The following is a 17,110-nucleotide window of genomic DNA, read 5'->3' on the forward strand; positions in this document are numbered from 1 at the left end:
CTCAATCTATTTTAGGAATCTCCCATCATCCTCTGATGCTCCTCCCTGCTGAAGATGCACAGACCCCTTCATTCCATTTGTGATGGATTCAAATTATCATGAGGCAGGAATTCATTTACCATCAGTGCTGCTGCAGCTCTAAGGACCTGAGGATCATTTTATAGCTATTATGGTTTATTGTTGTCCATTAACTGCCATATAGAAAATGTATTCCTGCATTCATTGCCCTACAAAGCCACCAAGTCATATGGTAGTTTATGAGCTAAGCGCCATGAACCAGCCAAACCAACAATGAACTGTTGATACCATCCTGATGTCTCAGCTCTGTAAATGGCACCAACATTGACACTGTTCAACAAGTACATTTGTTTGTTTGACAGGTGTTTAAATGCAACTCGGGTCTTCTCCAAGCCAGAGTACAACAGCTGTGAGCACTTATTCCAACACAAAGTGCACACAGAACATTCTTGATTGATAAGTCAAATGAGTCAACATGAAAAATACTGTGACAGGCATTGCTATGGTTGATGGTGCAAGCAGACAAGTCCACGCGTGTGAGACCTTATACTATCCCCTTTTACAAGACATTGCGAACAACTTACTCATATACACGCATCATTATCTAAAATATGGAACTTGAACAGGCACGTAACATTTCGCCGCGGAAGATTTCCTCGAAAAAGTTAAGCGCCATCTGAAACCTGGCATGCGTAAAAATGTCCAAATGAGCTCAAGTGGCTTCAGTTTTAACACATTTCTTACCTTGTAGAGTTTGAAGGGTCCCATGCTCTGCGTGGAGAGGCTGCAGTGACAACAGTTGTGGAGTGAGCTCTAAGATGAAAAGCGTTACATCACCAGCTCCACCAAAGTGCCAACGCCAGGTCCTGCGGTGAGAAGCGCTAACGATCGAAACCCTCAAGAACTCATCAGAGGAGATACAGTTGGCTCCTTTGGAGTAAGAGCTGACGGGCCTCCGAATGGGCTATGCGGGTATTTTTACGGCTCATTAACCCTAAAAACGTCCTCCCTCTGGCGCACTCGGAAGCAAGTTATGGATGTGATGTGTTTGAGTGTAGCAAAAGCAGCGGAGCTCAGTCATCTGGTCGCAGCTGGAGCGCGTGCCAGCTCTCTGCTCACGTTCCAGCTGTTAAGCTTACAATCATACACTGCAGAGCCACAGTCCCGCCTATTGGTAGTATCACAGCAACACTAGTCTGTCCACATGCTTGTTGTGTACAAGCAGCGACGCACCATCACACACCATGACAATTCATCACACCGTTGGCTGCGAAGAGATATCAATGCGTCTCGTTAATTAAGATCAATTTCCGACAGTGAACTACACAGACGCATCCACGCGGGGCTTTAGTTCTGTGTTGCGTTCAAACCCCCCTCATAAACTTAAACAATTATAACGTTCTCTCGAGTGTACGTGTTGCTTTTGATCGGGTGACGCAGACGCTCTGTGCATTTCCAGAAAACAAGAGACAGACTACTGCAGAGGTATAATGAGGGATTTATTTATTAATAGACCTACATTTAATAATAAATGTACACTACGCTACATGGTATGACGAGAAGGGGGAAAAGGTATTTCTAATTATGTAGGCTATATCATCAAAATTGTTCAAACTAAATAAGTATTTTTGTAAAAGACAGTGTGGCTTGCATACATTTCACCTGTTGCTATAAGCTTCAGTTCTGCCCCCTTCATTACGTCACCTGTTGCATTTAGGTCATGCAGGAATGAGTGAGTAAGAAAGTTTCAGTGTGTGTTATTGCAGAACATTTTGAGATTGGCGATCATAAAACAACTTTGGCTATATGATGAAATGTCATCTTATCAAGCTTGTCTGTATTTGTTTTCTAATATTTGACAACAGATTATTCTTCTCTGATATTAGGAAAGCACGGGCAGTTTGAGAAACAAAATCATGGATTACTAAATGTTCCTATGTAGTGGGTTGAAGTGAACAACACTTGGATCTGTACTGTTTTGCTCTATCATGAGAATACATGAAAGTGAAAATCCGTCAAATTACAGTTTTTCTTGTTGCTTGTCTTTCTTTTTTGCCTTAGGTATTTAGTATGTTTGATTGTGAGTGTCTCTGTCTGTGAAACTTTTTTGTCTCTTGGTTTGCATGAAGAATAGCATGAAACTTTTTTAGGACTTTAGAAACCTAAATGACAATATTCAATAAATAAGACCTGTATCTGCCCTTTGTATCACCTTATATAATGTAAAAGTGGTTGCTATAAAACCCCCTTTCCCTTCCTTAGTAAGAGATTCAGTACAGACCGGTGGTTCAATCTGACCTGCCTCGTTGTCTGTGGGTAGGCGTGCCAAAATGCTTTGAAATTGGAATCGCGATATTTCCGACTGCTTATGAAAGCAACATCTCACAGTCCTGCCCTACCAGGAAGACGCAGAGAACCTGGGGTTACGGTTAGTACTGTTGAATTAGTGTAGGCTATCTGTATTATAAAAACTGTGTTTCATATGTCGGACTTTCTAGCAAATGTGTTTATCTTGTAAGGTATTATTTAACTCAATTCATTATTCTAAAAGTGTCCTCAAATACAACAGTAACTTCCATAATGACTCTTGTTGATATCTATTCGATGACTGATTTTGCATTGTTATATTAATTACAGCACATTATGTGTTTGGTATATTTATAGATCTGTTATTTAAATAGCGTCCTATACAACGTCATCAATCACAACCACAATATTGTGCGTTTTTATGGTCAAGACTGACTTACGTACAGTAGGTCACTAATCTCAAATGTTAACAGACACATTATAAACCTCTTTTAAGACTATAAACCGAGTCTTCATTGCCTAAGACATTGTTTCATGAGTAGGCCTATATTGGCATCAACAAAGTTGTACTGTCCATAAAATTATAGGAAATCACGTAGATTTTAATTAAAAAAATGAATTATTTGTTAATTTACTTGAGATTTGGGTGTGATTCATTTAATTGTGGAATTTTTCAGATGTTGAAATTTACAAACAGACCCTGATTGTGCAATCCTTTCTCAACATCAGTATGATCAGCCTTTGGGATTCCCCTTCTTGAATCACTATTGTAGGAAGAGGGGTGAAGAGGCCAAGAAAGGAGGAAATCCTTTCATCCCAGGCAACTACATCGGCATCTGTTTACCAGAATGGACAGTCAGGAGGTGGGGGATTTACTGGAGGACTGCCTCAGAGCAGCAAAAGCAGCTGAACACTCAACACAGTCCAATGAGGCAGAGAGGCTGAACTACTGCAGCTGCAGAGGTCAGACACAAGATGGTGCTATTGAGTCAATTTACATGTAGGCCTTGGCGAAACCATTCTATGGGAGAAACCTAGATTTGGATTTGGGTGAGGATCAGAGATTTGGTGGTGGAATTACTGTACGCTCACATAAGCTTCACACACATGCTTTGTGTTGAGAATGAGGGACAAAGCCATGCTTAACAAATGGTCAGTGAATCCATTTTCATAGCAGAGTTGGCATGCATTTGAGGTGATTTGCTTTTATTGAGCAAGTGCTTTTCAGTGGGGCAAGCTGAAACAGTGTTCATCATAAATCTCCCCCCTAAACTCAGTATAACCCAGTAAATTTGCCTTCCCAATGTAGAAAGTTTTTCTGGTGTAGTTTAATCCAAATTATTCCCTCCTACAAAAAAGTTTAAAGTTAAGTTTTAAGTTTATTCAGACTTGGGCCTTTGAGGTCCATTAATCTTTGTACACAGTTTTGCTAAATTTTAGAAATCCCACTTACTTACTCTTATTTCCTGTAGACCTGCTGTGTGCAGAGCTGGCGTCTCTCCTGCAGGAGGCCATGGAGATGAAGTGGCCTTTCGTGCCTGAGAAGTGGCAGTACAAGCAGTCAGTCAGTGCCAATGACAAGACCAACCTTAGTGACCTCATCAGCAAGCACCTACCTCAGCTACTGGTAATAATTACACAGCAAGTTTGTAGTTATAATTTCCTATGTGAGCATATTTTAGTGTCACTGAATTTAAAAATAATTTACAGGCACTTTCCCAGTACAAAATAAACATGTTTGTTGTGTTGCCAGGCTGTTCTGAAGGCATCCATCATGGCTCAGGATGCACACATGGCACTGGCGGTGGTCTTCTTAGTGGACCGATTCCTCTACTGGACAGACGAGTCCAGTCGGCTGCTGAAGATCACCAAGCTGCTCCACAGACGCCATCCTGACACCCCTGTGGCCCCTCAGCTGGTTATACGACAGGCCAGGGTCTACCTTAACTCTGGTACAGTGTGGTGGAGGGATGGGGTTGAGCATATGGGACTGCTTCTAAAAGGAAATGATAGTACTTTATTTTATTCTTAGTCTTATGGGAAGCCACTGGCACTGAACAAAAGTAAAAGGATGAGTAATACTTCATATATCATCCGAATCACTGTTTTGGGAAATCATAGTGATCGATGCAAATTCAACATGGAAATTACATGTGAAAAGCCTTTCATTACTTTTTCATTATTACACATTTACATTGCAGAGGTATTGATGATTGATTAGCTTATACAGAGTTGGATAAATGTGAACATAATCATCATCTTCCACACAGGCAAACTGCAGAAGGCAGAATACATACTGAGCAGTCTGATTAACAATAGTGGGGCAACAGGTAAGATCATTGCTATCTCAGTTGTCTTTAATGATCATTGTACTGTATAAACAGCAAAACCTTCTTTTAATTTACAGGTTGTTGGGTGTACCACTCTGAGAGTGACAGGGCTCTTGTGCAGGCTGTTAGTGTTCAAGTGCGTGGAATGATTTTGCAAAAGCTAGGTAAGATATTATTTTCCTAAATGAAAAAATAGTTAATTCTACTGATGCCATCATACACTGATATTATGACTAATCTACTATCTTTGTGGGCTCTTTCAGGCTTGTGGCTGGAGGCTGCAGAGCTAATCTGGGCTTCTTTGGTTGGTTACTATGCACTACCTCAACCTGATAAAAAGGTAGCGCAGACACAACCACAATATTTTCCTCAGTGGCATCATGAGCTTGTAAACATGCATGGCCTAGTTTACATGCTGTTATAAATTTTTGCTCTACATATTTGTATATTTTATAGGGCATTGGAACTTCCCTTGGTATACTGGCCAACATATTGGTGTCTATGAATGATAAAGACTTCCATGCTTTCAAGTCTAATGCAGACAAAGATTGGGTAAGTCTAACTAATATAAAAATGCTTTGTATATTATTGGCTTTGTATAATTTCTTGTCTATTTGTATCTGATTGTTTGGAGCAGTCTTTACTTGGGGACAGGAGTCATCGTCTTCTTTCAGCGGCCGAGGCAGCTAAAATGGCAGTGGTGTACAGCCAGTACACTTCCCTCTATGTGTTGACCCATGTGGTAAGTTGTTCTATTTACCGGTCTCTGGCACCACTCACAGTGACCTGCAATAGACATGAATCAATAAAGTCACAGTTTCACAACAGAGACAAGTTCAGTTTATTTTTAATCCTTTATTTAATCAGGTAGTCTCATTGAGATCAGGATCTGTTTTTCAAGACAGACCTGTGTACAAAAATAAACGTACAGTTTAAACATAGACAGACGCACATGTAATTCACAGACGCACATTATACATTTTTCAAAATTAAGAAAAGCAATTACAAGTGTGACTGCAAGTACATAAGTACAACCTTTTAAAATGTTCAAGTGAAATAAGAGAGTGTACCTTCATATTTTTGGGATTTCATTCCATTTGTACACAGCATAGTATTTGAAACCACTTTTTCCAAGTTCAGTGTGAACAAGACACACAGCTAATGTTAAAATGTCCTGATATTGAAGGGAATGTATTTAAATGTAACCAGAGAGCAGAGATAATTGGGCATTTTTGGAGTAAAGCCTTACGAATAAACAACATACAATGCTGCTCCCCTCTGTTTGTTAAGGAGGACCATCCCACCTTTTTATATAAGATGCAATGGTGAGTGAGAAATGTATCTCCTGTGATGAAGCACAGTACACTGTGATACATTGAGTCAAGAGGCTTTAAGGTGGAGGGAGAAGCATGCTTATATACTATAATCTGTTGCAGTTTTGTAGATTGTGGATTGCACAGTGGTCTTTCAACTAGCAGAACAGAAACATGATTTGTTTCTATACAAAAATCCAATTTTGACCCTCAGTTTGCTTGATGGGTGTTCCACATGAGTCTTAAAAGTAAGTCTGGTATCACTCTTAGATTTGTTAGGGTTTAAAGTGACCAGTTTACTGTACACCTCACCTTGGCTTACTGATATAAAAGAAAATTTATTGCCAGAGTGGAGTGAGAGTTTGGTGAAGAACCTGCAGATGGAGAGCCAGCACTAAAGGTAGTAGTAGTGAACTGTTTGTTAAACATATTGCCAGATGAAATGAAATCATGAATCACACATATTTAATTTGTTTGTTATGATTTGATTTTCAAAGCAGATTTAAGGGGGCAGTGAGGCAGGGGAATTATTTTCAAGGAAGTGATCATTTTCCAAAATTCACTTGCGTTACCAGAGGTATTTGCAAGCAAGGACAAGTAGAAGTCAGATTAGGCTTTTCTAATAAGTCTGAGAAAGTTATGTCATTGGTGCCTGAAATTCTGCCCGTCAGTTGGATGATTGGTAGTTTTGTCTGTCTTCCAAGCAGCATCTCTGAAAATAAGAGCTTTGGAAATGTTTGGGGAGAACCAAGGATTAGAATGGTGTGAATGTTTTAAATTTTTATAAGTTACATGTTTATTAAGTACGTTGTTAAAAATTGTGTTAAAATTATTAAAAACTAGGTCAGAGTCAGAAATGTTTTCAGTTTTTTCAAGATCAGAGTGACACAAATCATTAAAAAAAAAAATTGTTTGCTTGCTTTGCCTTTTCTTTACTATGGTGTTAGACCAGAGGTTTCGAGTATTTGACTAATTGGGCAATGGTCACTGATGTCTTGAGCAAAAACTGCGCTAGTGAGGAACTTAAGTGGATTGTTTGTTAATATAAGACATATCAGGGTTGATTTAAAATTATTTGATTTGTTTGGCTGTGTAGGACTAGAAATTAACTGTAGATTAAGCTCTAAGCAAAGTTCTTGTAGTCTGGCGGAGTCTTTTGAAAGCCAATCTAAATTCAAATCACCCAAAATACCTCAGAATTAACATGGGATGATATTAATTTGGCAATTTCTTTGAGGGCCTCACAATTTGTGAATTGGGGATGATAGATTCAAATAACTGTAAAAAAGTCACTACCTCCAGGGCAGATGTCCAACAATACATTCAAAACTCTTTGGTAGTGTGACAGTAGCAACAGTTAGGTAGCTAATGAGAGAACAGATCCAACTGAAATATCTTGTGAAGGTACAGCTTTCATTCTTTGTCAGCCTCTCTCTGATAGACTCCTCTTTCTCTCCAGGCAACTCAAGGAACCTGCTTTTTATCATACAGTTTCTCCTTGGAGTGTCCTTCCACTGAAAGGCAGTCATTCCTCCTGCAGGCCAGAGAGGCATTTGCAATCGGTCTACTCACCAAAGCAGAGGGCGAGCTTGTCACCAGCAGGCAGGAGCTTCACACCTTCCTCAAGGCTGCATATTCTCTCGCTGTCACTCACAAATGGCTTGGCACTCCTTCAGAGGTTGTGGTGCAGGCAACACAAGCTTGCCAAAAAGCTTTATCGCACTTTTATGATTACTGCCATGCAGATACCCAAGACAAAGATAGCCTTTGTGCTGAAATCCTGCGTCTGATTGCCCATGTCAAGCTTCTCTTGCGAGTGGAGCCATTCCTTAATTCAGACAAGGGATCTTATATCCCTGACAGCTACAGAAACATCAGAGACAGATCGGCTAATTTCACTTTAGAAGGTTTCTCAAAGGTGATGCAGAGATTTCAGAAGTATCATGCATCACTGTGTGAGACCACCAACACACACTGTAAGGGGGCTAAAGAGGAAATAGATGGACCAAGGCTATGTATAACTGCACTGGGGACGACCATTGGTACACTCAACACTGACTGCAGCACTGAAGCCTGCAAAGTGTCAAAGGATGCACCCAAAGGAAAGGAGCCACAACAGAGAGTTTCAAATTCAACTGCTTTGAATCCACTTCAAAAGTCTGATCTGTGCAGCACTCTTGGAAGCACAGATAACCTTGGCTCTTCATGGCAGAACCTCTCCTTGAATAGTTCAGGGTCTCCTCGGCCCAGCAGCAGCGGCTACACAGGGAGCATCGCCATTGTAGCGTATGGGAGCAATCTGAGCTGTCCGACCACTGAGGTTGATGATGACAAGTCAGACAGCATGCTAGAATTTACTGATAAAAACCAGAAGCGAGATTTACAAGGTTGTACCTCTAGTGTCACTTCCTGTACAGTCCTGAGACCTGCAGTACTTGCCACTTCCTCCTCTAATGCAAGCAGTGATTTAGACAAGTTTGAAGTGCTAGAAGCTGCAATAGAGACACTGGGTAGTGAGGATGATTGGATGACTGATAGTGTTGGTGTGTCACTGAAACCTTCAGTAGCTGAAGGAGCAGCACAATCCTTATCCAAACTTACTCTCAGAACATCCTCCAGCTCTCTCAGTGACAGTTTCAGTTCTGAGTCATCATGGGAGAAAATCTCAGTTGACCTTAACTCTCCCACAAACAGAAAACCTCAGGCAACTGGCTTCGCAAAAGCAGGAACTGGCCAAAGGAGCAAGTCAACAGAGTCAGATGGGAGCTTCTTTCTCATGGAAACACTTGATTCTGAAACCAGTGATACAGGTCCCATGCACACAAACCACTCATCCAAGCCTCAACCTCTGGAGAGCCTTAATGTGAACACTCAGAATGACTCTGTTACTGAAAAACCACCTACCAACAACTCTTTAACAACCCCACACTCAAACATTGCTCAATTTGTCCCAGAACAGTGTGCCTCCACTGAAACCTCCACAGAGAGCTCAATCGAGATGCTGGAGATGAATCCAAGTGGACACCCGTGCAATGAGGTCACTTGTACAGAAGAAGTGAATGTCCCTCAGAGGAAGAACCCTTTGTGCTACAGCTGCTGTAAGCACAGCACTGTTGGCGATGTTGCTCCTGAGAGAGAGTATTTCTTGTCACAGCAGGATTACCACAGCTTTCTGGCAGGAGTTTGCCATGAATGTCTGCTGAAGAGATTGCACAGTGAGAAGACACAGTTCAAACTCAAGAAACACAGAATGGCCTATAGTAAGTTTGAATTCCCATGGTTGTTGAAATTTGTCTTCAAAGTCAATACATGTTTTTAGCCACACTAGCAATGTAGCTCTAGGGATGGTAATGTTGGTCGGTTGGTCCATCACTGGTCCAGACTGAAATATTTCAACAACTACTGGATGGGTTGCTATTATATATTGTACAGACATTCATGGATGGATGAGGATGAAGCCTACTGACTATGTTGATCCCCTGATTTTTACTCTAGCACCAAATCAGGTCAAAATTTTAAGTTTCCCAATAATTTAATTTATGACCAAATACCTACAAAACTATTGGCATTGCTGTTTAGTGCTAGTTAGCAAATGTTAACACTCTATGTTCAACATGCTAGATGGTGACAATGGTAAACATTATACCCACCTCATAGAGCCAGTAGTGTAGCTGTACACCCTGAGTCTTGCTGTTCCTCTGGCTCAATTTTTTCTGGACAGAGCAGATTCATTGTACCTGTCTGCTAATTTCTGACCGTCATCTCTGCTAGGTGCCCTTCATTTAAAGTTCTCCAAAGCCACAGGCCTGTGGACAGCCAGGGAGACCTGTGTTTACATCGGAGAGCCAATGGGGCTGCAGGGCAAGCAGAGGGCTGCCATATGGGTGCAGTTTTTACACCAGGAGGAGAGGTTAAGCAGGTACACAGCTACACATACAAGGCACACTCTAACCTGAACATGATAACTTTATGTCTGACTTTGTGTGTATATCTATATCCCTAGTTATGTGGGAAAAGATTACTTGAAGCCAAAGCAGATCCAATTTCACCTGAAAGACGTGGAAAGACAGATGACAGCCCAGTACTATGTGACTGAATTCAATAAGAGCCTCTACGACAAGGAAGTCATGGCTCAGATCTTCTTCATCCCCTCTGAAGCATTATTGGTGAATCACATGCCAAACATAAAAACATAAAAGTTTCCTTCATTTGGAGAGAGCAGAAATGGGAGATGTTAAAATTAAAATTACTTAACTCATAAAGACTACTTTAATAGGACCCCTTCAGAGACTTCAGAGACAGCAGAGTGCAGGATTGCCTGCAGCGGCCTTGGAGCAGCTTTAGTTCAGATTCAAATTTAATACCACAGTACACCCTCCAGCTGTCAGTTCACAGCTGAAAACTGTCTACTGTCTTGTGACAGTACTAGAGCCAACATCCTGTTGGTTATTAGCCTAGATTGTACTAGGAGCTGTTAAAAAGGGAACATGTGAAATTACAATACAAATAATAGCTTAGCGGTATATATTCTCCTAATCATCTCTGCTCTCCCCTTAATGAATTAGACAAAAAAGAACTTGCAAAGTGCAAAGCAAGCTATAAATTTAATTAAATTTACCATTCAGCCTAGATAACACACCTGAAGATAAACACCATATAGTTTAACTGCATGTACTATAGTTTATTTTAAGCACTGACAGATTACTTGCTACCACCACATTTAATCATCTGTAGAGACATAATAAAGTCAGTGGATTACAGAAGAAAATTAGACTACACAAATACACATAACTCTAGTGTTGCAGCAATATTAATGAGTTATGTATGAGTACAGGATTTAAATATTTCCTAATTCCCATCTTGTTTTCTGTACCTGTGAATAGATTATGAATGGGAATGAGATAGTGGGATGTGTAACTGTTGAGCCCTTCATGCTTGGAGACTTTGTCAAACTGACCAACAACACTGGAAAGAAGGACAAGAGTTTCCAGGCCACAGAATATGGTCTTGCCTTTGGACACTTCACCTACTTGTTCTCTGACTGCCAGGAAGTTGTTGTAGACCTGCAAGGTGCGTGTGTATAACTGATCACTATAACCACCACAGACCTATGGTGCATTCTTGTCATTTAGGGAAGGTGGCACTCCTTTCTACCTGAAAGTATATATCTATATGAGTTTGTTCATAGGTGTGAGCATCATTTTCCTTTTCTCCACAGGGTGGGTGACAGCCAATGGCAAAGGGCTGACCTACCTCACTGACCCCCAGATCCACTCCACCAAGATCCCCAAAGGCCCCTCCAACTTTGCTGACAGGGGCATCAGGTACTTCCTGGAAGAGCAACATGGACCGGAGTGCAATGGCATTTGCCAGCTGCTTAAACTATGTCCAGTGGTCTGACAGCCACATGTTCTTCCTCAGAAAAAGTTGCTGTGTTGAGTGTCTTGATATGTGTGTGTTTGTGTTCCCAAATCTTAGAGCCTTTGATACAAGGGTTTACATATTTAGGCTTAAATGTACTTTTGTTTTGTTAGAATCAATGTACTGTATTTCATAATAATATTAACTCACTGATTTAAATTGGAAATATTTATTGTATCATATTATTATTATTGTTGTTGATTTTTTTCAGATACCTAATCTTAGAAGACTTAGAAACAAAACATAGCAGTATAATTTTGTTCTTTGGTTTAATAGTCATAGGGGTCGCTTTGTGTGGTTTTACATTTTAAAGCTGTAAAATGTGAAAGTTTTCTCAACTGGATTATCTTTTCTGCTCAATACTGGTGTTTACAAATCGGTGTGCGATGTATGCAGACACCAGTTGAATTTCATTTAAGAGAATTATGAATGTAGATTAACTAAATTCTATCTGTGGTGCTAAATATTTAAACTTATGTGCTATTTAAATTATCATATCTGATGGTTGTGGGTAGAGAGGTTATAGACAGGTGATCTGTAACACAAGCTAAATTGTATTTCTGTTTGAGTAGTTACTCTCCACTGCATTGTATAATATAAAATACTTGTGTTATTTTGTTACTGACATGTTTGACATTTGTTCTCAGTGTCTCCACATGGCTGGATTGTTGTCTAACTGGATCGTCAGTGTAGGAATCACCTGACAGATTGACAAATCATGTGTTTCCATCAGCAGCATTGTTTAGATTAGTCTTTTCATTGCTGCTGTTAACACCCACATATTCAACTTACACAAATAAATGTTTCCACTAATTTTTACTTCAATAACTAACAGAGAAGTAACCTTGTACACATGCCAACATTGGTAATATAAAAAAGTGTATAAAATGTAAACAGGTTGCAAATGAATAAGATAAAGCCTTTTTTATTCAAGAAATTGTATTTTTGGATTAATTTGGTGCATCACAAAATAGCAAAGACACTGTAAGACACTGTTGTGTCACTCTCTTTCTGTGTGCATGTGTAGTCTGTCCTCTTTCCAGGTCTCCATGGTGATGGAGGTCACATGGCTCAGGTCCTACTCCATTTGGCGGCACCTGGAAACTGCTCAGCGTCCTCTTGATCACATTCCTCATAAATCCATTATAGTTTTGTCATCCTGTTTGTCCATGCTGTATTTGTGTAATTTGTGTTCTATTCTGTACACCCAACATCTATTGACTGTCTCTCCTGGGAGAGGGATCCCTCCTCTGTTGCTCTTCCTGAGGTGTCTTCCATTTTTTCCCCATTAAAGGGTTAAGGTAAAACTCCTTAAAAAAGGATTTTTTAGGGAGTTTTACCTTACTTGAATGGAAGGTCTAAGGACAGAGGATGTTGTATTGCTGTACAGATTGTAGGCAAATTTGTGATTTGTGATATTGGGCTATACAAATAAAATTGACTTCACTTGACAATTGATTTTGAAAACATTCCTAGATTAATGTAATCTGTGTTTTACTTAATTACTGATGATAAAGGACAGTAATCATACAGTAGACTTATTGAAAAATGATTATGTCCTTGTTATTTATAAAACTGGCTGGGGTGTGTTACCTCAAAATTTACTGTACAAGTCAATTGCAATATTTGAAGCTTAGCTTAGTTTTGCACAGTGTTGAAATATAAAATATTGAATCACAGGAATTAAGAAACCCTGTTATTGTGAATGTATAGCATAATACTGTTATTAAATAAACCATGCTGAACATATCAAAACCAGCAAGGCAAGAAGATTTGCATGACGTTCTGGTATTCCAGTCAGGTGTCAGCAGTGTCACACCTTCAAATCATATGACAGTGATGTCACTAAAAGCACCCATGAGCCTCCACTTCATTCTGCCAAAATCCAGTCCTGGCTTTACTAGCCACCTTCTTTTGTGAACACAAACAACATTCTTTACCCCTGACCCACTGTGCACGGGTCTTACAGCCACTCATCTATATGCACTTCATTAAAAATGTGAAAAACTGAACTTTCCTGAGCATGGGAGGTAATGTATTCTTTTGTGTATTCATTTCTAGCACAGTTGAATATACTGCATCATGTATTTTAGGTTAGTATGTTTTAGGGTTGGTTGTAAAACTTGTATGGATACAATATTTCTTTACAAATATACACACAATCTGCTGTACAATTAGCTCCTCCATTAAATATTAACCAGTTATACAGTGCACACAAAGTGGAGCAGGTGTAATTTGTAGGAAGATATATTGACTTTTATGCCCTTTCAGCTTGATGTGAGCCTGATAACACGTATGACGTCATTGTTTTTCATAAGGCTGATGGGGTTTAACATAACCTGGCAGCAGGACTTTCTCCTGGAGCCTAGTAACAGTGTTTATAAAGAAGTGACTTCCCTCTCACACACCAGACTGTTTGGAGCTCCCAGAGAACTGCAACGTGGGATCCTAAAATATGAGACTCTTAGTGGTTTTAATGTGCTTACTGGCAGGCTGCCTGGCCCAGAAGCCTCATCCATGCAGTAAGTAAAATAACAGATATATGAGGAAAATCATTTGAAGTTTAATTGTTATTGTCCTAATTTCATGCTTTCTCAATTCTCAAGGATAATTATATTAACAATGTTTTCCATTTGCTGCCTTGCACAGTGATCAGGTTTGCTATTTAAAGCTAATTTACTCTGCCAAATGTGTACTTTTGTGAAATAATACAGTGTAATCATTTTACATATCTTCTTCCATATCACAGGAAGTCCTCCTCTTCTGAGTGGAGCCCTCACTGTGGTGAGTGTGAGCATGAAAGCAGGAACAGAGCATAATGACTAAGCACAATTACAATATGTGTAAAGGGAAGATATAAGCTAACTCACATCATCTTTGTCCAGTCCACACAGAATGAAAAGCTGTGGGCTTATGCGCAGTACCTGTATGATGCACTGGGACAACGAGTACGACTCAGGGAACTGGGGACTTACCAGAATAAGTCATTTACTCAAGACGTTCTTCTGCTCTTTAGAGAGGTGACCAAAGCAATGACATGGGCATACCTAATATTGATTTTAGAGTGCAGTCCCTCCTAACCAATGCTGGAAAGTACAAGCAAATTATAGATGCACAGATATCTGCTTCAGATTAATTATTCCTACAGAAGTTTATACTCAATTTATATAGAATTTCTAATATTTTAATGAAAAGACGAGTATAAATATGAACTCTGATTCAGATTTTTTGTCTTTGATTTCAAGGGTTGTTTCCAGCATAGGCTTCTCACTCCTCACAATGAGACAACATTTAAGATGTACACCAGGAGTAACAGATATAATGGAGCAATAGTTACAGTTGCCTTTGCTGACTTAGCTGAGGGGATGAGAATTTTCTTTTCTTTGACTCCAAATCTGCCTGCTCAAAAATGATAGGATTACATATTTTATGTGGACCTAGCAAACAATTATATGAGGTGTGGTCCTTTTGTTATCACATCAACAAAACCATATTTTTTGTGGGGGATGAAATTCCCAATAACTGCATTTATCTGACTGTGTTGGACAAAATATATAATGTATATTCAGGTGCAAGTAGTTAGATGAATGCACAGATATAAATGCTTAGATAGGCATGTAACATGACAACAGATGGTGAAGTAATTTTAATATTTAATTTCCACTTATTTCTACAGTTATTGTACAGTGTTTTTAAAAAAGCATTTAAAAAGCACTTTTTCTGCAAGTTATGTTGTCTTGCATATGTTTACATGCTGAAAGACACCCTGAATATATAAAATTTGGATTTGGCCTATACACAGTGCTCATTGTGAATTGTTATTATCATATTTAAGTGTAAAAGTTCGATGCAAAAATTAATCAATCTATTAACAATAGTTATTTTCATTCCATGACTTTCTGTCCATCAGGGTACCATGTATGACATTTTCGAGAATAACCACACATGCAGCAAAAGGCCTCTGAAGGGAGTCTTCCATCCTATGGCCATCCCAAAAGATGCATCTCTATTGGGCCAGGCTATTCTGGGCAGCTCGTCTGGACCCGGACAAGGACTCCTGGTCAACACGTGGACAGGAGATCTGCACGGCGAAACAGGTGAGAGACCATGTAATGGTAGAGTAGATAAAGAGTATCTTATCTGTCTCCACCCCACTTTATGAACATGTTCACTTTCACCTTTGACCCTCCAGGAAAGTACATGAGCACAGTCACTGAATTTGGATGCATTCCTGTCAGCACTATGTACCACACCGTCCAGTTTGGATGGATGATGACAAGGTAAGCTCTCATTAAGACAGAACAGTACAGTATATATTTCATAATTTAGCTTTACAAACCATTCAACCATCAAATTTGTGCACATGTTGTTGCGCTACAAAAAAGTTCCAAGAAACCAGAAAATCTAAAATAATTGCATCTGGCCAAGTCATTGTTATATCACTGTCTTTCTGCTCAATAGCTTCTTCAACAACGTCATTGGGATTTCGGACCCTGGTCAGCTCAACCCTCCAGACTTCTGCCTGGACACAGAGATGAAGGCTGATGAGGAGCCAGTAGACTTCTTCCACTTGTTCCGTAACAAGCATTGAGGACTTTCTTTAACTGTCTCTAATTTGAGATTTTTGAGTGGTGCTACTAAATCATAGCTTTGGTATGTAGCATACATCTCACTTGCTCCTGCTACAAACATGTAACTTAAAGCATCTTGGGTTGAAATTCAGCAGAATTTTACATAGACACATACTGTAATATGTCTTACTTAAACCTATAGCAGCACTGATGAATATTTTTATATTGGCAATGGTTTAAATGACTATGTGTAATGTGGAAGAGCTCGCTCAGAATGATGAACTCAAGGATTATCACTCGATTCTGCAGTTCTCTGCAGTTTCCTTCAGCTCTACAGAGCGTCTTTTAGCATCTTAAAGTGCATTGGTTCATTTTTGTGGCCTCCAGTTGTTACTCGCTCTCTGCTACATGTGTTGATAGATAATTCTTTGCTTTCACCTTTATAAAGTGATAATATGTCAAGGTTGTTTTTTCAGGTTGCTCTACTGAAAATAAAGTCAATGCAGTTTTAAATAAATGAATGTTGGGTGACTTTTTTTCAGGTTATATTAGCTCAAATGCAAAATAATAATGAAACTACAAAACCCCCTTTATTTCATTTCATAGAAGAGGAGCTCAAATTATCATTGTGCTGCTGTGCACACAAGCACCCCCGAGGAATTTGAGAGTTCACAGAAATTAAACCTTTCATAATATTGATTGCGAACTGTCTATCAACAAAAGACACATTAATTAATATGGCATTATCATTTAATGATTTTTCGAACAAACAAAAGTCGATTTTTAATCATACAAAACCTGGTTAAAAAATAATCTTTTCGATGAATAATGATTTTCTTATGTGATACTGTACAAAGATTTTGGTGCAGCAAACCTTTAAACAAAAGGACAGACACAGCAAGAGGAGTCCTGAGCAACAAGTCATATTTTATGGATATGGGGTTGATCTCTGGTCACGAGACTAAGTGAAAGAAGTGAAGAAGGGCAGCTTCTGCACTATATCCCCACAATCATCATCACAAAAATCTTCATTTTATTTCCTCATCCTTTATGTCCAACAACACGATTGCACAACATATAAATCTGTTCTTTTTTCTTTCCTTTTGGTGCTGTTCACTTCATATTCTCCTCCCTCCATATGTAATTAAGT

At 39.3% G+C, this 17,110-nt stretch overlaps 3 protein-coding genes across 8 annotated transcripts in view; 2 read left to right on the plus strand and 1 right to left on the minus strand.

Annotated features, from left to right (window-relative positions):
• Nucleotides 1–1,458, minus strand: part of LOC121889338 (RAS guanyl-releasing protein 2-like) — a 40,131-nt gene extending 38,673 nt beyond the window's left edge. For all 3 annotated transcript variants that reach the window (XM_042401218.1, XM_042401219.1, XM_042401217.1), the window contains exon 1: nucleotides 763–1,458. The gene's annotated coding sequence lies outside the window, so the exon portion shown is untranslated. The remainder of the gene's footprint in view (nucleotides 1–762) is intronic.
• A 941-nt stretch (nucleotides 1,459–2,399) lies between these two features.
• On the plus strand, nucleotides 2,400–12,666 carry alpk1 (alpha-kinase 1). Of its 3 annotated transcripts, none has more exons than XM_042400270.1 (14): nucleotides 2,400–2,446; nucleotides 3,099–3,288; nucleotides 3,798–3,952; nucleotides 4,079–4,277; nucleotides 4,596–4,655; nucleotides 4,733–4,819; nucleotides 4,919–4,995; nucleotides 5,112–5,207; nucleotides 5,293–5,397; nucleotides 7,428–9,228; nucleotides 9,740–9,887; nucleotides 9,972–10,134; nucleotides 10,852–11,038; nucleotides 11,187–12,666. In XM_042400270.1, exons 2-14 carry the CDS (start codon nucleotides 3,174–3,176, stop codon nucleotides 11,366–11,368), a joined length of 3,375 nt encoding a protein of 1,124 aa, XP_042256204.1. In that variant the 5' UTR covers nucleotides 2,400–2,446; nucleotides 3,099–3,173; the 3' UTR covers nucleotides 11,369–12,666. The 3 variants fall into 3 exon arrangements, with proteins under 3 accessions (XP_042256204.1, XP_042256203.1, XP_042256206.1); XM_042400269.1 differs by having other exon boundaries at nucleotides 2,415–2,446; nucleotides 3,055–3,288; XM_042400272.1 differs by lacking the exon at nucleotides 2,400–2,446 and adding an exon at nucleotides 2,462–2,537.
• Nucleotides 12,667–13,310: 644 nt separating this feature from the next.
• On the plus strand, nucleotides 13,311–16,477 carry LOC121889390 (ependymin-2-like). Of its 2 annotated transcripts, none has more exons than XM_042401309.1 (7): nucleotides 13,311–13,419; nucleotides 13,708–13,911; nucleotides 14,139–14,173; nucleotides 14,275–14,409; nucleotides 15,300–15,486; nucleotides 15,582–15,669; nucleotides 15,851–16,477. In XM_042401309.1, the coding sequence occupies exons 2-7, from the start codon at nucleotides 13,845–13,847 to the stop codon at nucleotides 15,978–15,980; spliced, it is 642 nt and encodes a 213-aa protein (XP_042257243.1). In that variant the 5' UTR covers nucleotides 13,311–13,419; nucleotides 13,708–13,844; the 3' UTR covers nucleotides 15,981–16,477. The 2 variants fall into 2 exon arrangements, with proteins under 2 accessions (XP_042257243.1, XP_042257242.1); XM_042401308.1 differs by having other exon boundaries at nucleotides 13,801–13,911.
• The last annotated feature ends 633 nt before the right edge of the window (nucleotides 16,478–17,110 follow it).

This window comes from Thunnus maccoyii, chromosome 22 (assembly GCF_910596095.1).
Source record: "Thunnus maccoyii chromosome 22, fThuMac1.1, whole genome shotgun sequence".
NCBI classification, from domain to species: Eukaryota; Metazoa; Chordata; class Actinopteri; order Scombriformes; family Scombridae; genus Thunnus; species Thunnus maccoyii.

Bases quoted from the DNA above. Each gene is read 5' to 3' on its own strand.
- alpk1 (XM_042400270.1), top strand. From the start codon at position 3,174: ATGGACAGTCAGGAGGTGGGGGATTTACTGGAGGACTGCCTCAGAGCA. The intron at 5,398-7,427 runs GTAAGTTGTTCT...CTTTCTCTCCAG, and splicing joins TCTATGTGTTGACCCATGTG to GCAACTCAAGGAACCTGCTT. The intron at 9,229-9,739 runs GTAAGTTTGAAT...CATCTCTGCTAG, and splicing joins GAAACACAGAATGGCCTATA to GTGCCCTTCATTTAAAGTTC.
- LOC121889390 (XM_042401309.1), top strand. From the start codon at position 13,845: ATGAGACTCTTAGTGGTTTTAATGTGCTTACTGGCAGGCTGCCTGGCC. The intron at 14,174-14,274 runs GTGAGTGTGAGC...ATCTTTGTCCAG, and splicing joins TGAGTGGAGCCCTCACTGTG to TCCACACAGAATGAAAAGCT. The intron at 15,670-15,850 runs GTAAGCTCTCAT...TCTGCTCAATAG, and splicing joins TTTGGATGGATGATGACAAG to CTTCTTCAACAACGTCATTG.